General features: G+C 43.6%; 1 protein-coding gene and 1 pseudogene across 2 annotated transcripts in view; both read right to left on the minus strand.

The window, feature by feature from the left end:
* Nucleotides 1–15,441, minus strand: part of Cep97 (centrosomal protein 97) — a 34,918-nt gene extending 19,477 nt beyond the window's left edge. The window contains exons 1-6 of one of the 2 annotated variants that reach the window (XM_021184899.3): nucleotides 15,229–15,441; nucleotides 10,919–11,061; nucleotides 8,095–8,253; nucleotides 5,459–5,560; nucleotides 3,440–3,553; nucleotides 2,581–2,747 (exon numbers count right to left, since the gene is read on the minus strand). In XM_021184899.3, the coding sequence (XP_021040558.1) occupies nucleotides 2,581–2,747; nucleotides 3,440–3,553; nucleotides 5,459–5,560; nucleotides 8,095–8,253; nucleotides 10,919–11,061; nucleotides 15,229–15,271 (728 nt within the window). In that variant the 5' untranslated portion in view covers nucleotides 15,272–15,441. Of the gene's footprint in view, nucleotides 1–2,580; nucleotides 2,748–3,439; nucleotides 3,554–5,458; nucleotides 5,561–8,094; nucleotides 8,254–10,918; nucleotides 11,062–14,542 lie in introns of both variants that reach the window. The other variant, XM_085832134.1, reaches the window with a different exon arrangement.
* A 5,789-nt stretch (nucleotides 15,442–21,230) lies between these two features.
* On the minus strand, nucleotides 21,231–21,758 carry LOC110311981 (large ribosomal subunit protein uL5 pseudogene; annotated as a pseudogene).
* Nucleotides 21,759–22,069: the final 311 nt, after the last annotated feature.

Raw genomic sequence — 22,069 nt, forward strand, 5'->3', positions numbered from 1 at the left:
AAAAAAAAAAAAAAAAAAAAACAAAAGCAAAAACAAAAACAAAAACTCAGGGCTGAGCCGGGCGTGGTGGCGCACGCCTTTAATCCCAGCACTCGGGAGGCAGAGGCAGGCGGATTTCTGAGTTCGAGGCCAGCCTGGTCTACAAAGTGAGTGCCAGGACAGCCAGGGCTATACAGAGAAACCCTGTCTCGAAAAACCAAAAAAAAAAAAAAAAAAAAAAAAAAAAAAACTCAGGGCTGGAGAGATGGCTCAGCAGTTAAGAGCACCGACTGCTCTTCCAGAGATCCTGAGTTCGATTCTCAACAACCACATAGTGGCTCACAACCATCAGTAATGGGATCTGATGCCCTCTTCTGGTGTGTCTGAAGACAGCTACAGTGTACTCACATATATAAAATAAATTTAAAAATCTTTTAAAAAATCAACTCAAGTATTACTTATTTTAAGTTAATTTTGAGAGATGACGCGTGTGTGTGTGTGTGTGTGTGTGTGTGTGTGTGTGTATTCCCACACGTGCATGAATACTCTTGTGTATGTATAGTAGAGGCAGAGACTGTAGTTGGGTATCTTCTTCTATGGCTACACTTTATTTTTTGAGACAAGGTCTCTCTCGAAGCTCACCTTTTTGCTAGGACGGTTGGCCAGCAAGCTCCAGCCGTATGCCCATCTCCACCTCCTCAGCAGGATTACAAACAAGGTACAATCCCTGCTTTCTGATCTATATTCCTAACTAACTTCCCTTCCTCTTATGTTCTCATTTGGTTCCAAATATTTTTAAATTATTTTCAAAGAAGCAATGAGTGTTCTCTCCATTTACTTGGTCAAACAGAAGCAATCCATAAGCTCTTAATGGAAGTTTTAAAACACATAATTGGTCATTTTTTAAAACTGTTGAGTATTGGGAATTAAATATAGTTAATGCTTTATTTCCTCACTAAACACATTGCTCATGATGTAACTAACAACAGTGACAGAATTTCACCATTTTGTAATCCTTAATGAATGAATGGTTTGGGTCCTGGATCGTTTATAGTTACCAGTAAGATAGACATTCCAGACTCAGTACAATCTAGTAGTGTCTACAAGGTAGTCTTCCCTTTAAGACCTCAAAAATATCTGGCCACAGTGGCACAAGCCTTTAATCCCAGTATTTGGGAGGCAAAGGAAAACAGATCTCTGAGTTCCAGGTCTACATAGTAAGTTCCAGGACAGCCAGGACTATGTAGAGAGATCTTGTCTCTAAATAAATAAATAAATAAATAAAACCGCAAAACTGAATCTGATCACATCTTCATATCCAACCACCTATGTAAACATTGATAAAAGGGAGAAGATGCCAAACACACAAGAAACTGTCTGAGAACTACTCAGTCAGCATAGCCAACCTATAGAATAGACTGGTGCTTTTGTTTCATTTTGTTGTTGCTTTTGGAGATGAAGTCTCAAATAGCCAGGACTGGCCCTGAACTTGCTCCATAGCTAAAACTAGCCTTCCCTGCCTCAGGCTTCCAAGTGTTGAGACACCAACTTGCTTGGTATTCTAAGATACTAAAACGGATCCCACAGTACTGGAGTCACAGCTGGTTGTGAGCTACTCTGTGGACACAGGGAATGGAACCCAGTAAGGACAGCCAGTGCTCATATCTACTGAACCATCTCTCCATTCCCCACCCCACCCCCTTTCTTTCATACAGAGTTGAAACAATGTATATGTAGTTGAGCATGGTTTTGAATTTCTGATCTTCATGCTTCCATCTCCTCCGTGTTGGAATCACAGGCATGTACCACCATGGCCAGTTTTATGAAAAACCAGGGCTTTCAAATATTATCACAATGAAATAGAAGCTTGCTAGCCAGTAATCCACCCATTTTTACCACCCTGTTCCCCATGCTGGGGTTACAATATGAGAAGCTATACTGGGCTTTTTATGTGGGTTCATCTTTAACGATATTTAATGATATTTTGATATATCCAGTTTCTATGTGCATTCATGCTCAGGTCCTCATGCTTAGAGAGCAAGAACCTCAAGCATGGTAGGCAAACACTCTTATCAAATGAGTTGTATTCCCTAGCCCTAAGTTAGTCTTACGTAGCCCAGGCTGTTCTAGAACCAACAGTGTATCCTAGGGTGACAATGACCACCTAATTCTTCTGCCTCTATTTCTTAAGTACTAGGATTACTGGTATGTGCCACCACACCTGGTTCCCAGCCTATTTTCTGTCCTTTCTAGGAAAGGAAGGATAATCCTAAATAGCCAGCAAACACTCTGGGCTACAATGACACCAGCATTTTTAATTTCTAAACACACTCTAACTAACTGGTTAGCCAGATGGTGGTGGTACACACCTTCGATTGCAGCACTTGGGAGACAGAGGCAGGCTGATCTCTATGTTGAAGGCCAGCCTGGTCTGGTCTACAGAGCAAGTTCCAGTACAGCCAGGGCTACACAGAGACTCTGTCTCAAAGTAATAAAAAAAAAATCAAAATATCAACAATCTGTAGTAAACTAGAAATTCTAGAACTATTCTTTTCCAAAGTCTCTTGGTTGGTACCATGTTAAACAGATTATGCTATCTACCTTTCCTTCTGAGAAATCACGTATCCATCAAGTACTCTGAGGTTTAGACACCAGCTGACGATGAACGGCCGATAGTCAAACCCTGGAATGGACGGGGTTGCCATCACACAAGGGTTGTTCATGATTGACAACTGCTCCAGTTCACTTAAAGAGGCCAAAAACGAGATCTGCAACAAAAGACACCATTGTTGAGCAAAATGAATGTCCAGTGTCAAGCACAGGGATCCGATGACTACATAACTTTGGCAGCATTCGAGAATATCACAATTTCCCTCTTGTTTTAAAGAGCATCAAGCCATACTCTACTCTTAGTCACTGACATCTAAAACTCTGAAGCCCTGGCCATTTGTCCTTGCTGAGCAACAGGAAAGTATAACACTATTCCTAGTTATGAAAACCGTATTGGCTTTTTTTGTGACAGGATCTCGTTTAGCCCAAGCTGACCTTTAGCTTCTAATCTTCCTGCCTCTATTTACCAACTGCTGATGTTACAGACATGCAAGACTTCACCAAGCTTGAGAAAGCCCTATTTGAAAACATACTAGCAGCCAGGGAAAGGTGGGCAGGTTGCCTTGTTGACCCTATAAAGTAGATGTCTCTCTCCTGCCAAGCACCAGCGTAACTGCAGCATTACCACTGAAACTCGGCCTGATGACCTGCCAGGGTAAGGAAAAGTAGAAAGGAAAACAAGGACACTCCAGAGCCATGTGTTTCACCATAGCAGCGTGTCCTCCCAAGACGGCCCCAGCCTACAAGTGAGCTCGAGACCCTCCCCTGCCTCTGCTGCCCTTCCCCCTTCCTAGATCCCACGGGCTCCTTGACTTCTTCCTGAGTCCCACCGAATAGCTGTAAATTTTACCTCATTTAAGTCTCGGATTTCATTTTCTGCCAAAGACAATATAGAAAGATTTCTGGGTAGATAAGCAGGTGCCATTCTAAGAGAAGTGATGATGTTTCCATGTAAAAGCAAGGTCTTGAAAGAAAAAAAAATTACAAATCAACAAATCATAAATAAATTAACTTGACAATGCCAAAACGGCACCTGCAAGAATAAAGAGGTCTGTTGTGTTATACTTCTCAGCTCACATAAATCAAAGATTAACACTTAGAAGGCACCTAAGTGGTCTCTGGCCCAACAGGACCTATAACTTACCCAAGAACATGTGGCTGATGTATTTAGCTCTGCTGTAATGTGCTAGCATGTTTTACAATTTAAGTTAATATTCAAAGCAATTTCCAACACAGCTATTCCTTTCCTTTTAAAATATCAAAATAAAGAGTAGCTGGTGGCACATGCCTTTAGTCCCAGCACCCATGGGGCAGGCTGATCTCTGAGTCCAAGGCTAGCCTGATCTATAAAGGAAGTTAGGGAGGAGGATGAGGGGGAGGAGAGAGAGGAAGAAGAGGGGGAGGAGGGAAAGGAGGGGGAGGAGGGAGAGGAAGGAAAAAGATGGGGAGGAGGGAAAGGGGGAGGAGGGGGAGGAGGGGAAGGAGGGGGAGGAAGGAAAAGGAGGGAAGAAGAGGGGGAAGGAGGAGGAAGGAGAAGAAGGAGAAGGAGGAGGAAAAATGAAGAAGAGGAGGAAGGAGGAGAGGGAAGAGGAAGAGGAAGAAGAAGGAAGAGGGGGAGGAGAAGAACAAACAAACAAAACAACATATCAAAATAAGGGCTGGAAGCTAGCCAATAGTGGCGCACATCTTTAATCTCAGCACTTGTGATTAATGTGATCCCAGAGTTTGAGGCCAGCCTGGTCTACAGAGCAAGTTCTAGAATAGCCAGAGCTACCCAAAGAAACCCTGCCTTGAAAAAGTATATAAATAAATGAATGATAGCTAGCTGTCTGGAGGGATAGCCCACTAGATAAGAGTGTTTGCTCTACAACCAAGAGGACCCGTTGTTGAATCCCCAGCACCCACGTAAAAAGCTGGGCATGGTGGCTCATACCTGTACTGGGGGGCAAAAATAAGTGGATTGCTGGCCAGTCAACAGCTAAAAAAGTGAGCTTCCAGTTCAGTGAGAGACTATTTCAAAGCAAGAAGGTAGAGAGGGATAGAGGAAGGCACCCAGCATCCTGTTCTACACGGGCGTCTCCATCTAACCCATCACCATGGACCACACCCACATCCACCACACCCATATCCACCACACCCATATCCACCACACCCATATCCACCACACACACATCCACAACACGCACGCATGCAGGCACACCATTCCACGGGGAAAAAGGATTAACAAAAGGAAAAATGAACAAAATATCCAATCCTCTTTTTGAATTTTCTTAGCATTTATTGGGACAGCTGGTTACATCAAATTGTTTAAAATTATTGTTGCTATAAAATGATTTCTGCTCAAGATGTAGGGAAAATAGAGCTTCAGACTCCACTTCTAAGATTTGAAGGGTCTATCTTGTGCTAATAACATTCAATTAAGCAAAAATACAGAAAAAACTCAATACTATGATTTTGGTTTAGATTTTATTATTTATATATTTTATGTATGTAGGTGTTCTGCCTACATGTATGTTGGTGTACCCATCATGTGTGTGCCTGGTGCCTGTGGAGGTCAGAAGAGGGAATTACACGTCCTGGAACCAAGATTACAGATATTTGTTAGCCACAATATGGTACTGGAATCAAACCCAGGTCCTCTGGAACAGCAGCCAGTGCTCTTAACCTTTGAGCCATTTCTCCATCCTCCATGTATTAAGTGAAATTAATTTTGTTAATTAAGTTATACTTAGTACTGAAAACAGCATCTTTGAGAATAAAAAAAATAAACACATAAATAGATACACACACACACACACAAGGAGATGGTATTTTGAGGAATTTCTTCGATTTGTGATCATTTTTAAGAAGTTACAGAAACCCCACTTACCTTCAGAGATACCAGTTTCGACACATCACCTATCTGGGGTATGTTATTGTCTGATAAGTCAAGGTGCTGAAGAGCCGTACAGCTATTGACTTGCTCCATAGTCTATTACAAGAAAAGCATCGCGTTACTCAGTGCACTTCATTTAGTTAGTTATTATATGTAAGTACACTTTTCAGACACTCCAGAAGAGGGCGTCAGATCTTGTTACAGATGGTTGTGAGCCACCATATGGTTGCTGGGATTTAAACTCCCGACCTCTGAAAGAGCAGTCAGTGCTCTTAACCCCCAGCCATCTCTCCAGCCCCCTCAGTGCACTTCAAATCAACTGATAAAACCGTTCCCTAAGTCTTTGCAGCCTCTGCTCCCTCTTGTCAGCAGAAGCACAGCAGCAGAGCTGATGGAGAAGGGAGGAACGGAGAGCAACATTTAGAAGACAGCCATGTTACAAACTTTCAGGGCTACCAAGCAATTCCTAACATCGAAAACATCTACAACCCAAAGAGAGTTCAGTGTCATCTGTTACTGGGGAGAATTTACAAAATCTGAATGAAGTCAAACAGCCTGTTAAATCCTGGCTCTGTGGTCGGGAAGGACCAGAGCAAAGGAGCATCTTCTAGGCATTACGGGGCTACTGCACCCACGAACACACAGCAGCTATGGCTATCTGTACAAGAACCGCTCAAGTGCAAGCCAGTTAACACTTAGCATAGAGGGAGAAGAGGTTCCAAGCCCCACCCCTGGGCACCTATGGACAGACAGTTAATGGCTTCTGAGAAAGGGAGAGTCAGTTTTCCTTAAGAATGGCCCTTGGGGCTGGAGAGATGGCTCAGCGGTTAAAGAGCACTGACTGCTCTTCCGTAGGACCCAACAACCACATGGTGGCTCACAACCATCTGTAATGAGATCTGACGTCCTCTTCAGGTGTGTCTGAAGACAGCTACAGTGTACTTATATATAATAATAAATAAATCTTTAAAAAAAAAGAAAAAGGAAGAGTGTGACCCCTAGTGAGTCAACCACAAACCAGTGGACAGCCCTACACCCAAGAATACATGGACAACATAAATTAGACTCAGTTGGTTATTTTTAAAAAGAAATAGAGAGACAACATCAAGTTTGGTAGGGTGATGGGTATGGAAGTGACAAGAGTTAGGGAAAGAGTGGGAGATGAATATGATCAAAATATGCTCTAAGTTGTATGAAATTCTCCAAGAATGAACTTAATTTTCTTTTAAGTTTTAGGCTCTGCAACCTCTTAGATGTATGAACTGGGATAGGTTATTAAGGTCTCTGGGCTTCAGTCTTCTTCCTGCATAATAACTACACCTACTTCACAGGCTGACACGAGCTTTCTACAGACAAGAAGCTTAGAAACATACAGAGCATAAGGTAGGTGCTCAGTAAAGGCAACTATTACTGTAATTACTATACTTAAACTTAATATAATGCCCTCGTCACCTCATCAGAAAATAACAGAGAGCAAGGAAGTTTGGTTTTTTTTTTCTTTTTTGGTTTTTTCGAGACAAGGTTTCTCTATATAGTCCTGGCTGTCCTGGAACTCATTCTGTAGACCAGGCTGGCCTCAAACTCAGAAATCTGCCTGCCTCTGCCTCCCAAGTGCTGGAATTAAAGGCATGTGCCACCACTGCCCAGCTGAACAATGATTATTAACATCCAAAGTTACATAGTTCCTGGGTGGCAGAAACAGTCGATAGAATCCAGATCTCTTGACTTTCAAAAACTTTTTCCTATGTATCATTAAAAATGTTGACTCTAGCTGCATATGTATCAAAAGATGGCCTAGTTGGCCATCACTGGAAAGAGAGGCCCATTGGACTTGTAAACTTTATATGCCCCAGTAAAGGGGAACGCCAGGCCCAAATAGTGGGAGTGGGTGGGTAGGGGAGTGGGGGGGGAGGGTATGGGAGACTTTTGGGATAGCACTGGAAATGTAAATGAAGAAAATACCTAATTTTTAAAAAATGTACTTAAGGGGGCTGGCGAGATGGCTCAGCGGTTAAGAGCACCAACTGCTCTTCCGAAGGTCCTGAGTTCAAATCCCAGCAACCACATGGTGGCTCACAACCATCAGTAATGAGATCTGATGCCCTCTTCTGGTGTGTCTGAAGACAGCTACAGTGTACTTACATATAACAATAAATAAATCTTTTTTTTTTAATGTACTTAAGGCCTCTCTTGCTTCTCTAGCCCTCTCACTCTCCTTCTCCCCCTCCCTTCTCCTCTCTCTCCATGTGGTGGCCTCCCCCCCCACCCCCCACCCCGCCCCTGCCGCCCCGCCTGTCTTTCTACAATAAAGCTCTAAAACCATGAAAAGAAATGTGCTTAGCGGGGAGTATTTCCTCCCCATCATGCTAGCATCTTATTTACTCTTTCAAGTATAATACAGATTCTCTGTTAACATTTAAAACTATACAGACTATACTGTAGTATATGTGTCAAATGGAGGCTTTTTAAAGTTTGGGTTGACACCAGTTATAGAAGTAAACAGTCTCACTTTTTAGTTGACTTATTTCTATACTTGCCAAGTTTCTTTTTCATAGAGAACAGGTACAGAAAACAACAATGACAAAAAAAAAAAATCTCAAAAGTTAATTACCAAGAAGAAAGCCATTCACCTTCAGATTATTGCCCGCTAAATTCAGCCACTCCAAATGGACTAGGTCCTTCAGGCCTTCCACGCAGCCAATACTATTATGAGGTAAATTTAACACTCGGAGTTGAGTCAGTTTGGCCACACCCATCATCCGTACCAAGCGATTGTTAGCCACTGACAACTGTGAAAGAAAGAAGAACATTATTATTCCTAGAAACAAAATATGTATCTCCACACATTATTAGTTTTACATTCTGGTAAATGGTCAAACATTCCCAAATACACAAACCTAATGTATATTTTACACTTATTATACACATCTATTACCTACAATATAAGTACTGGAATTTGTTGTTCAAATCAACAAAACATATAGATAAAACCTGTGCGGGGTAACCAACTGACACCTGACCACAGGAAGGAATTCCCTTGTGGTCATGTAAACCCAGTCCAAAGCCTGCAGCAGGGATAGCATGAGCCTAGAAAAAAGCTCCGGATGGCTTTTGCTAATGGATAGACTGGACCTATCACACAGTCTTCTGACTGACTGCATATTCACCCCCAGAACAATGCTGCAGTCAGCGGTATTCAGAGAAGCATCTTTTGCAGTGGTTGGTAGTGACTGCAAAGACTCAGAACTGGTCACAGTGCTGGAAATAAATATCTGCCAAATGCCATCCATAAACGGGACATCTAAAACATCCCCTCTGAGGCTCCAGGAGGGCAGTGGAAGAAGACTAGAAAGAATGTAAAGGCAGGAGGAAAGAGGGAGAGAGGTCTGGAAAAGTGACTTCTGAGTATCACATGGCTGCTGTGCTCTTGAACTCAAAGCAGCAATCTCCATAAGCTGCTTGAGCTCCTCTACAAGCTTGAGGTGGGGAGAGGATCGTGGAAGGCTCTACCTTCCAAGGATTAATCCTGCGGATTAACAGACAGCGGCGGACAGAGAAGGGAAAGACACTCTCTTCAGAGGAGTAGCCACGGGTAAGGTGTCTATGCTCCTGTAAACGGAATCTCACTCATGTCCCTCATGAAATTCACTTGGTCCCAAAAGAAAGGTGGGGGAGGAGGAGGAGGAAGAAGAGGAAGAGGAGGAGAAAAAGAAGACATGAGAAAAACAGGACAGGCCACTTGAGATTAAATGGGATTAAAGGGAGTGGAAGAAAACAAGAGTGGGTAATGCAGATGAATATGATAGAAATACATGTAGAGACATATTCAGAAAACTGAAACCCAGTCTCATGCATAATCACTGTATGCTTTCCCATTTTTAAACTACAGGTAAAGCTGAGGAAGACTTCTGTCAATTTTTAAAGACATTTGTGTGTGGATGGTGTATGTTGGGGTCATTGCATGCGTATCTGTATGTGTATATGTGTGAGTGTGTGTGTGTATATATGTGTGAGTGTGTGTGTGTGTGGTGTATGTTTGTGTGTTTCATTCTTGTGAGTACATGAGTGCACAGGCGGCCCATCTCTACACAGGCTAGAGCAGCACTATGATATCTCCCTCTATCCCTCTCTGCCTTATTGCTTTGAGACAGACTCTCTCACTGAACTGGAAGCTCATCATTTTGGCCAAATTGGCTGGCCAGCTAGGTCTCTGGATCTGCTGGCCTCTCCCCTCCAATGACCAGGTTAAACGTAGACTACATGCCTTGGTGCCCAGCTTTGTACATGGGTGCTGGTGATCCAAATTCAAGCCTGTGTTTGCAGAGCCAGTGTTCCTACCACTGGGCCATCTCCTAAAGACTCTAACAGATCGACATCCTGGAAATATAAGCTCCACAAAAACGGTCTTCAGACCGCTTCAGTCACAAACCAGGACAATGATAGGTATACTAAGAGGGACCAAATGCACACTTCTTGTTGGTTTGGTTTGGCTTGCTGCGGTAGTGTCGATAAACGTAAGATCTTTGAGTATGCTAAGCCTGTACTCTGCCACTCAAGCGCATCCTCAAGTCGAACACTCTTGGATGAATAAACTCTTTAACCCAATACAAAGTAAAAATTAGGTTAACGCAGTATTTTCTCAACGTAGAATGTTCTCTTTAAAGATATGTATTTATTTATGGCAATAGAAAGATGGCTCAGCAGTTTAGAGCATAATTGCTGCTCTCCCAGATGATGAGAGTTTACTTCCTCTCATGTAAGTCAGGTGGCTCACAACCGTCTGTAGTAACTCCAGCTCCAGGGAATCAGATCTCCCCTTCTGGCCTCTGCCTGTACTCATACACATGTGGCATACATTCATACAGAGATACACAAATATACATATGTAAAAAGTAAAATAAGCTGGGCAGTGGTGACGCATGCCTTTAATCCCAGCACTTGGCAGGGGATCTCTGAGTTCGAGGCCAGCCTGGTCTACAGAGTGAGTTCCAGGACAGCCAGAGCTACCTGAGACAGAGAAACCCTGTCTTAAAACACCAAAATAAATAAAATAAAATAAAATAAAATAAATTTAAAATATGTGTATAGAGAGAGCAAGACCGTGCATATGTATGCCTTCATGCATATTTGCAAGTACCCTTGAGCAAGAAAACACGTGCAAACGCCACTAGCACCTTCTCAAAAGTCAGTTCCCTCCTTCTACCCGTGGCAGGGATCAAACTCAGGTCTTCAGACCCTTATACAGGCACTCCCACCTACTGAGCTGTCTTGCCAGCCCGGTTTTCATTTTTTAACAATGCTTCCCTTTCTAGTCCATTGTCAGTGTAACGCATGTAGTCATCTTCAGAAGCTAGCATATAAAACTTTAAGGCGACATTTACTGCTTCCGGGGCACGTCGAGTGACTTTTTGGTTTTGTTTAGTAATAAATTAGTCTGATGTAACCCATACCCACCTGGATTAACTGTTTGCATTTCTCTAGATTCTCCAGTTTAATAATCTGATTTTTATCCAGAATCAAGGTGTGGACATCAGCTTCACAGGGTAAGTTGGCACCTAATTTCTGCAGCCCTTGGCCTGACCAGTTCACCACTGATCCTTGAGAAGAGAAACATCTTGTTAGAAAGCAAAGATGACAACTGAGCTTAGCATTTCACACCGAGGAGAGAAAAATACGTAAACACATTTAAAACTATACCAGAGCACACAAATATCAAGAATTTCAACCAATAGTAATCCAGAGCTGTAATACTACATTTTTTTTTTCTCCAAATTTACGAATTACAGGCTGGGATTATATAGCTCAGAAACAGAGCCTTTTCCTAGCAAGCCCTGAGTGTACTGTAGTATTTAATAACAGCATTCAAAAAACAGGACTGCTCAAAAAAACAAAACAAAAAACAAACAAACAAAAAAACAGGACTGAAGTTTCTTTTGAGGGGTTTGGGGTTTTGTTTTTCTGGGTTTTCTTTTTTTTTTTCTGAGTTTTATTTTAATTTTCTGAGACGGGTTTCTCAGTGTTTCCCTGGTTGTCCTGGAACTTGCTCTTTGGACCAAGCTGGCCTCAAACTCAGAGATCCTCTTGCCCATCTCCCTAGTGCTGAGATTAAAATGAAGATTCCTTTCCAGTGAGCCCTGAGGCCTGCAGATGTCTCCTGTCTTTGAAGGGGGCAGAAAATTAATGTCCTTGAAGTGTTAAGCTGTGGGAAAGAGACAACTGGGGCCAGCTTGGAAAAATAACCAAATCAGTCAGTTCTTCCCAGATCAAAAAGGTCCTTTCCCAGTCGTATGGTCCCTCCTTGCTGTCAGAACAAACGTTCTCAGTTTTGAATGCTAGCATTCCTTTACCTCACACCCAATCATGTAAGGCCACGCTTGAAAGCCCCAGCCTATCCTTTTCCCATATATATACCCCAATCCTCTAGACTCCAGTGTTGCATTCCTAACCTGCGGAGCAGGGAAGGTGGCATCCCCCGATAAGACTGTGTGTTTACATCTGTGATCCTGCTGAGAACTGGGCATAACAAAAGGAGGGTGCCATCACCTCCTGGCTAATTTCCCCCTTTTTTTCAATCTTTCAATTTTTTTCTTTGTTTTAGATTGGTTTTTGTTATTGTTGTTGTTGTTTGGGGTTTTTTTGTTTTGATTTATCTTTTGCTGTTGTTTTCAGACAGGGTCTGATGCTGGCTAGGCTAGCATAAAATATGTATCCAAGGCTAAATTTGAACTCCTGATCTTTTTTCCCCCCAACTCCCAAATACTGGAATTATAGCTATCATCACATCAGACCCTAAAACTTATTTTTTTATATAGAGATCAAAATGTTTATAACCTAACTTCAAGTACATCTTCAAGAGCCCAAAGTTGTGTGCACGGGAGTGGTGGGCAGTGTCTATCATGCATGCCCAGGGAAGCCGGAGGAGAATGCTGGGTGTCCCGTTCCATTACTCTTTATTCTCTTGACCCACTCTCTCAGTGAGCCTGAAAGCCTAGCACTGGATTGGAAGTCAGCAACCTCCATAGCACTAGGTGCTGAGCTTTTCCATTGACGCACTAGGTGCTGGGGCTTTGCCCATGGATGCTGGTGATTTGAACTCCAGTCTGCACACTGTCACTTCGAGCGTTCTTACCCACTGAGCCATTTCTACAGCCCTCACTTTGTTTTTCAAGGCAGGGTCTCTCACTGGCCTGGAGCTCATCAAGCAGAGTAAGCTGGTTGGCCAACAAGCCCCAAGACTCCACCCATGTCCACCTTCCTGGCACTTGAGACCACAAGCTCCTGCTACCAAGCTCCACCTTTTACTTGGGTTTTGAGGATGGAACTCGGGCCCTCATCCTTGTCACAAACAGCAAGTGCTGTGCCAACTACTCTCTCCCAGCAACTTCGAAGTCATTTTGAAAATCACAGTGTAGATAATTAATCAATGGAATACAGTGATTTTCTGATTTCACAAGGTTGCAGGCAGCACTAAATAAAGCACTTGTAGCACAAAGTCAGACTGTAGCCCCTACCCCCCATCCCCCCACCTCCCACCCCCACCCCCCAGCTAATCACAAATCCAGACTGTAGCCCCCACCCCCCAATCACTTCGGACAAGTTTCCTTCTCTTTATATCATTTATTTTTCAAAGTCTGAAACACCCAAAATTAAGGTGTTGGCGGGTTTGATAACTGAGACCCCTCTCCTAGAGGCTGGCTGCCTCCTCGCTGTGTCCTCCCATGTCTTTCCTCGAAGAGTCACCCTCTTAGCCTCTCCCCTCTCCATTTCTTCTTTGAGTTAACTTTTCTATTCTACAAGACATAGATGACAGCCAGGCGATTTCTAAAGCGCCAGCCTCTCTTCACTTTCAAGGTCAGCTCCGTCTATATAGTGAGTTCTGGGACAACCAGAGCTACATACTGAGACCCCCTGTCTTGAAAATACAAAGCAAAACAGCTAGGCAGTGGTGGCCTTTAATTCCAGCACTCAGGTGGCAAAGGCATCTCCTTGAGTTCAAGGCCAGATTAGTTTTCTGAACCAGTTCCAGGACAGCCAGGGCTACACAGAGAAATCCTGTCTTGAAAAACAACGGGCTGGAGAGATGGCTCAGCTGTTAAGAGCACTGGCTGCTCGTCCAGGTTCTGAGTTCAATTCCCAGCAACCACTTGGTGGCTCACAACCATCTGTAATGAGGATCTGATGCCCTGTTCTGGTGTATCTGAAGACAGTGACAGTGTACTCACATACATAAAGTAAATAAATCTTAAAAAAAAAAAAAAAAAAAACAGGCTGGAGAGATGGCTCAGAGTGGTTCAGACTGCTCTTCTAGAGGTCCTGAGTTCAATTCCCAGCAACCACATGGTGGCTCACAACTATCTGATGACCTCTTCTGATGTGTCTGAAGGCAGCTACAGTGTACTCATATAAATAAATAAATCTTTTTTAAAAAACTATAAATAAAGTTGTTTAAAAAAAAAAAAAAAGTGGATGAGCCACGTGCACAGCTCACACCTTTAATCCCAGCACTGGGGAGGCAAAAGCAAGAGGATTTCTTTGAGTTTTTGACCAGTCACAGCTACATAATGAGACCATGGCTTTGAAAAAAAAGAAAGAAAAAGAAAAAGAGTGAGAATATAATATAAACATTGTTCTACATAAAAACATGAGATAATGGGAGAAAGGCATCCAAAATATCATCTGGCTCTTTGGGAGCGGGGGTTGGGGTGGGGGTGGGGAGAATGGCTCTGTAAATGCTTATTGCTGCTGTTGTGGGTCGTCTCGGTGAGCTAGGAAGGTTGAGGAAAGAAGCTATCAGAGGGGGCGGGGCCTGAGTAACTGCCAATTTGAATTTTTCGATCAGACTGGGGCTACCTTGGGATGTAATTTTTCGGGTCTGCGCTCCTAGAGGGTTTCAATGCTTTTCGGTTTTCTTATCACGTGAGGCGTCGTGAGCCCCTTCTTCAAGACGAAAACTAGACTGTCCTGGAAAAGCGCACCTAGTGTCCGCACACAATTCCCAAGTGTCGACACATGTTTTAGCCGAACTCCTCCCCGTAGGAACTCAAGGGTCTCCAGGTTATGAGCCTCAACTCTACCTACCCTGGTCTGCCCCAATCCGGCCAGCTGCTACCACGCCTCAGAGTGTAACCAAAACAAAAGCTCTGAGGTCGGCGCCCCACGGAGGCATCTCCCAAGCACAGGCGCACCCCCCAACCTGCGCTCTGCCAAACAAAGACCAAACTCGAGCCCGGGACCCGGCCTGCAGAATGATCGGGGAGCAACGCGTGTCTGGATCATTCTCAGATTCTACCACGGCTACTGGTCACTTCCAAAGAAGAGTTCAAGCAGACTATGATGCGGTTTCAGATGAGATGCTTCCTGAACGTTCTCGGACGAGAAGGAGAGGCACGGGAAATAAAAAGGCTCTACTAATTTCCTGTGGGCACACGGAACTCAAAGTAAACGTCCCAGAAAGGTCACCGCAGTCCGAAGCCCACTGCCCAGTCAGGCTTGGGAGAGCGCGGGACAGGGGCGCCGGGCACCGCGAAGGCTCCTGGGGACTGAAGTCCCTTATTCAGCCTTCACAGTAATGTTGCGGGACTGGACCAGACAGCGGGACTACAACTCCCAGTAGGAAGTGCGCCTCCGTGTTGCCTACAGCCCCTCATCAAAAGAACTGGTCCAAAACTGCACCTCTAAACCCAGGCTTTCTCTTTACACCAAGCAACTGTTTAATATGACTTACTGAAGTAAACTTTGGAATTTAGGGGTAGGGATCATCGTACCTTCTCCCTGAGCCAGAGCCCCGTCGACTTGCGCCACCGCCATACTTGCCGCTTGTTAATGACACCAGGCAACCGTCTTCTGCCGTTCTGTAGAGCATGTAGTCAGCAGTGGGGCGCTGCAAACTACAACTCCCAGGATGCACAGCACTCAGTCGGCCCAATTGGCTCCTTGATGGGACTTGCAGGCTACAATGTGGGAGGTAGAGCTTAGAAGACCCGGGTTGACACCTAAAGTTGATCTGGTGAGCAAGCTGTATTGTTAGATAAACCATTTCACTCCAGGGCCAGGTGTTTGAGAAATTCGACACTTTTACCACCTGGCACATTATAAAGACGTTGTTTAAAACTGATTTTGAGAACTCATTGCCAGAAGTCTCTATGGCAGCTACCCATTTTGACAATTCTGAATTAAGTTTAAAAGGTTTTAGCTTCTCTATAGGAATGACAGTGAGATATTTTGAGATAGTCAAATGGATACGTTATATTTGCAATTTACCCAATCTTACCTAATTAAATAGATTTAAAGCCTCAGAAACTGATATGTTTGTTTTAAATGGTGGTTCTTACACATTGAACAGTTTGGCCAAGGAGTATATTTGATAAATACGTACCCAGAACTTTTTTCCAGAGTATTCAAAAAAAGTTTAAAATAGCTTCCAGAGTCAGGAATACTTACTTTGCCTGATTGGAAGGGCACAGGCTGATCCGTTTTTTATTTAACTATGAACTCAGTAATTGGGAACTAGAAATTACAATCTTTGGACAAAACTTGACAGGGGAAGTGAAATTAAGCTAGGGTTTACAAGGTAACTCAATCGTACAAAGGGGGCTCCACTTTCTTTCATCAACTGCTCAACATACTAAAAGCTACTCGTGGTGTTCGAGAAATTCAACACTTTTACCACCTGGCACATTATAAGGACATTGTTTAAAACAAACTGATTTTGAGAACTCATTGCTAGAAGTCTCTATGGTAGCTACCCATTCTGACAAGTCTGAGTTAAGTTTAAAAGGTTTTAAGGCTCTCTCTGAAGTCTGAGCATTCCTGTTCAGGAAAATTCAGTAACGTGGTGCTTCTAGCTTTTCAGGCTCAAAATTCTAATAGCATTTCCTCTTTACCAATTCCCTTTGACATCACTGCCCTTAAAGACCTTTTCTGCTTCCCATTGCTTTAGTCTAAAGATACTTTTCTATTTCTGAAGAAACACTAAGAATTCTCCCCTTCCTTTTAACCAGTAGACACCTTACTTGGAGAACAGTCTTACAACTTTATATGTCTGAAAACAAAGCAAGCCAGGCATGGTGGCCCAAATTTTAATCCCAGCAGTTGGGAGGAAGACTATAATGTTAGATATTGGAAGAGGCAAGCAGGAGGATGTCTGTGAGTTCAAGGCCACCTTGGTCTACATAGTGAGTTTAAGCATAACCTGAACTATGCAACAGAGAGATTCTGTCTAAAAACAAAACAAGTACACATGTGTACACACACACACATCAGACACACCAGAAGAGGGCATCAGATCCCATTACAGATGGTTGTGAGCCACCATGTGGTTGCTGGGAATTGAACTCAAGACATCTGGAAAACCAGTCAGTGCATAAATTAAAACAATTGGAGAGGATGAAGAGACAGCTTAGCCAATAGGGAAGTTTGCTGCCAAGACTGATGATCTGAGTTCAAGTCCCATAACCCACACAGTAGAAGATGATCACCCACTCCTGAAAATTGTGAATTGTGTTCTGAGTTCCACATGTGTGCTACCTCATTCATGGAGAGAGAGAGGAAGAGAGAGAGAGAGAGAGAGAGAGAGAGAGAGAGAGAGAGAGAGAGAGAGAGAGAGAGAGAGAGAGAGAGACTTAGAAAAAAAAAGGGCCAAGTGTGATAGCCCAAACCTGTAATACTAGAACTCTAGTGGTTAAGGCAGGAGAGAAGTATGCCAAGTCCAGCCTTGGCCACATAGAGGCACGTTGTCTCAGAAACAAAACAAAACAAAACAAAAACAACAAAACAAATAACAACATCAGCAAACAAGAATAACCCAGAGAACCCCTCCACAGGGTGATCACATACTGGGGATGACCATGCAGTTGTGTCCGGCTTTTCATCACTGAAGAGTGTTGTCGTTCACAAAGTTCACACGAGAAGCACTCTTGTCTTGTTCACCGTTTTTGGTTTGGGGTTTCTGAAACTGTTAGGGATCAAACTAGGCTCTCTTCATCTGAGGCAAGCACTTAACCACTGAGATACATCCCCAACTCAAAGAAAAAAAAATTTTAAACTTTTCTGGTTTTTTAGGGGTTGTTTGTTTGTTTGTTTGTTTTTACAGAAGCTTTGCAATTTTATGAGGTCTTATTTGTCAATTTTTTTTAATTTATTTTTTTCTTGGATATTTTCTTTATTTCAAATGTTTTCCCCTTTCCAGGTCTCCCCTTCAGAAACCCCCTATCCCATCTCCTGCTTTTTAGGTTTTTTTGAGACAGGGTTTCTTTGTGTAGCCCTGACTGTCCTGGAACTCACTCTGCAGGCCATGCTGGCATCAAACTCAGAAACCCGCCTGCCTCTGCCTCCCAAGTGCTGGGATTAAAGGCATGTGCCACTACTGCCCAGCCAAAGGAAGCTTTTCTTAAGAGGAAGAGGAAGGGGCTGGTGAGATGCTCAGATGTTAAAAGCTCTTGTTTCGCTGAGGAACAAGTCCCTGCAGCCTCATGGCAGTTCACAACTGTCTGTCACTTCAGTTCCAGGGGATCAGATGTCCTTTTCTGATGTCTACAGGGAACCATGAAAATGCAAAGTGCACATATATACATGCCAGCAAAACATTTACACACATAAAATAAAAACAAATATTTATACAAAACTGTTAATGTTTTTAATGAGGAGAATTGTGTCATATATTTTGAGTTACGAGAAACAAAAAAGAAAAGAAAGGAAAAAGGACAAGATGCTAAAGAGATGTTTTAATGGTTTAAGAGCACTGGCTGCTCTTATAGGGGACCAGAGTTCAGCTCCCAGCACCCACATGACAGCTAACAACCATCTGTAACTCCAGTCCCAAAAGATCCAACACCTTCTTGTGGCCTCCATAGGAACTACAAGCATATAGGGCACAGACAAAACACTAATACACATAAAATAAGAATAATAAAACCACACGTGCACACACTCACACACACACATGAAATGATTTAAGTGTGCTTACAACTTTACATCAGGCTGCAGTCACAGCTCTATGACAGCACTTGTGGCTCACTGAACACAGGCGGGCCCCCAACAGTCCTGCTCTTACTTCCTTAATCTCCAATTACTTTTCCCACCACTGCAGCCCATAAGTGACGCCATGCACCTTCCTCAAGGAAGCAGACTCAACAAGTGGGACGAAGTGATACATCCTATGATCACTGCACATGAGAGGCAGAGGCAGGCAAAATCTCTGTCCCAGCCTTGTCTACATAGTAAGTACCAGAATAGCCAGGGCTACATAGTGAGACCTTGTGTCAAAAAGAAAACAGAAAAGAGAGAAGGGGGGCGGGGGGAGAAAGTAGACTCAAGGCTTGTTCTCCAGGCTTTACACACATACACACATAGATGCCTAGTGAGTAAGCGCTTACTGTTTTCACACAAGTCATCGTCTCAGAGGTAGGTCTACTGTATGGCGCCTAGATTGGCCTGGTTAAGTGACATTCAGTAGAGCTGAGGTAAGGGAAGGGAATATTTGGTTAGCCTTTGTTTCACTGGATTGCTTCTTTGTTTGTTTGTTTGTTTGTTTGTTTGTTTGTTTGTTTGTTTTCCTGTGGTGGGAGTGATCACAACAAGGCCTTAACATCATGGGCAAGCAATTTACCATTGAGCTACATCCTCAGTTTATAGGAAAGGGTTTTTAAAATATTTATTTATCTAATGTACATGAGTAACACTGTAGCTGTCCTCAGACACACCAAAAGAGGGCATCAGATCTCATTACAGATGGTTGTGAGCCACCATGTGGCCGCAGGAAACTGAACTCGGGACATCTGGCAGAGCAGTCAGTGCTCTTAACTGCTGAGCCATCTCTCCAGCCCTATAGGAAAAATTTTAAGACAAAAATGGAGAGGATTATTTCTTATTTTAAGACAATACTTCTTAGTCATAATGATTTAATTACAGAAGCAGTGTCAGTCAGAGGCTGGACAGACAGTTGCTGGACAAATGCCCTGGTAGAAGTTCTCTGTGTACATAGTTGTGGTGGTCTCAGTGGAAGCTCTGTGGTTCAGTACAGGACAAAGCAACGAAGGTCCGTTGTGGGGAAATTATGTTCTCTTGTCCAGGGAATGAAATCTTTGACCTGACATTCTAGGTGGTCAGTATCAAGTAACCCTTCAAGAAGGCAAGACCGGCCGGGCGTGGTGGCGCACGCCTTTAATCCCAGCACTCGGGAGGCAGAGGCAGGTGGATTTCTGAGTTCGAGACCAGCCTGGTCTACAAAGTGAGTTCCAGGACAGCCAAGGCTACACAGAGAAACCTTGTCTCGAAAAACCAAAAAAAAAAAAAAAAAAGAAGAAGGCAAGACCACCCTTCAGGAACTTAAGCCATGCTTAAGGCTTCAGTGAGATAATAATTTAGGGAGATAATTGCTTCCCAGAATTCCCAGCCCCTAGTACTGTTGTACTTTTGCTTACGGAGCACAGCCGTGCAGCTGTACAAATGGACGTGCTTCCCTGTCTACTTTCTTATTTCTCTTATCTAAGCATCTTTTTCTAACGCTCTGGGCTTCACACTTTTCCTAGAGCTCCTCTCCCCTCTATATGGCTGCTCATCGGCCATGGTGTTGACTTCCATGCCAACCTGAGGGCATGACTTCTTCTCTCCCTCTTCTCCATCTCCCTTTCCGGGGCAGGTGCTGATATTACAGCTTGCCTGCTTTAGAGTTTGTCTCTCTTTCTTTCTTTCTTTCTTTCTTTCTTTCTTTCTTTCTTTCTTTCTTTCTTTCTTTCTTTCTTTCTTTCTTCCTTCCTTCCTTCCTTCCTTCCTTCCTTTCTTTCTTTCTTTCTTTCTTTCTTTCTTTCTTTCTTTCTTTCTTTCTTTCTTTCTTTCGTTTTGTTTCTTGGAACTCACTGTGTAGACCAGGCTAGCCTCAAACTCACAGTTCCACCTGCCTCTGCTTCCCAGCTGCCTGGATTAAAGATGTGCACCACCAAGCCCAACGTTTTTCTTAATGGCACGTGTGTAGGCTGCAAGGTAAGTCCACCACAGAACAATCATGGGCACTCTTAAAGTCAAACACCAAGTCTGCATTGCTAGCCAGCAGCTGCAGGGAGAATCTGCTCAAAGCATGCAGTTCTGGGCCTCACTGTTGTCTTTTATGCACATGAAACACATCCTGATTGACACAGTTCAGTTACCAATAACCATTAGTGCAACCCCACCGCACACACACACACACACACCAACCAAGTAGTGGTGTGGTGCCTGTGGTAGGCAGGAGAGCTGGCCCTGCCCTTCACCAGATGCAGCACTTGAAAAAGTGGACCTTGCACCCTGCCTGGACTACACAGTAGAACTGGACCCAATGGCAAAAGCAACGATTGGCCAGCCTCAAGTGGGTGAGAGATGGCTCTCGGGAGACTGGGCCCCTCACCTCAAGTGGGCAGCGTAGTAGAGCTGGCTCTGGTGGCACGAGTGCAGGTGAGCTTGACCTAAAGGCACGAGGGCAGGAACATTGACCCTGCCCACTTCAGCTTCAGAACAGGCTGGGGTCATGCTTCAGTGTTGTCTAATTGTCCTTTTCTCTTTAATCCTCCTCCCCACCCACCCCCAGAGAGTCTGTTGACTGCCTGAGCTTACTTGGTTAATTTTGCTAAGGTCTGGAGACCTGTTTCATGTACATATATTTGTGCTTCTTTTACTTTGGGTCCTCTGCTATTTCTTTTCTTTTGATTTTTTTTTTTTTTTTGGTTTTTGTTTTGTTTTGTTTTTTACTTTTTTTTCATTTCTGAGAAAATTTTATTGGCCTTTTGGATAAAATTTATTTTCCAGGAAGGATGATCCTATCATGCTCCTGCTGGAGCCAGCACATGGCCTCCTCTTTGCTGATTCTGTGGCCCCAGTGCTGCCTGTTCTGTGTTTCCTGTCTGGGATGCTGAACCCTGGCCTACCCAGCACCACATAGAAGTTCAGGCAGCCGTAGATACCAATGCTTGGGTCGTATTTGATGCCTAGGTCAATGTGTTCCTGAATCCAAAACCAAAGTTTCCAGTATCTGAGAAGTTATTTTTTCATAACTCATATTCCCACACCTTCAGGCCTTTCTCCAGAATTTCCTCTGCCTTGGCTCCACGGACTGTGCAGTGAACAGCAATCTTCTCATTTCTCTGGATGCCAAAGGACCTGACAGTGTATCTAGCTTTGGAAAACACCAGGGTCTGGCCTGTGTGCTGCTCCTTGGCTGCCCGGGTCAGTCTGTGTCTGCTCTCCCCGACACAGATAATGAGGCAGAGTTGCGGATGTGAAAGTCCCGCATGAGGTTTTCATTTTCCCCATGATCTTGCGCCATGGTGGAGAACAGGAAGAGAGAGTCATATTTTTACTTTATGTATATGATGAGTGTTCCCTTGGGGCTGGAGAGGTGGCTTAGAGGTTAAGAGCACTGGCTTTTAGTTCAGGGATCTTGAGTTCAAATCCCAACACCCACAGGGCAGCCATCAAACCATCTATAACTATAGTCCTATAGGATGCCGTGCGTGCCCTTAAACACTAATATACATAAACAAATAAATCTAAACAAACAAACAAAAAATGTTTCCCTGCATGTATGTCTGTGCCGTGTAGATGCAGTGCCTACAGAGGCCAGAAGAGGGAACTGGA

Source organism: Mus caroli, unplaced genomic scaffold (genome assembly GCF_978045245.1).
Source record: "Mus caroli unplaced genomic scaffold, Mus_caroli_1 scaffold_17, whole genome shotgun sequence".
Lineage (NCBI taxonomy): Eukaryota > Metazoa > Chordata > Mammalia > Rodentia > Muridae > Mus > Mus caroli.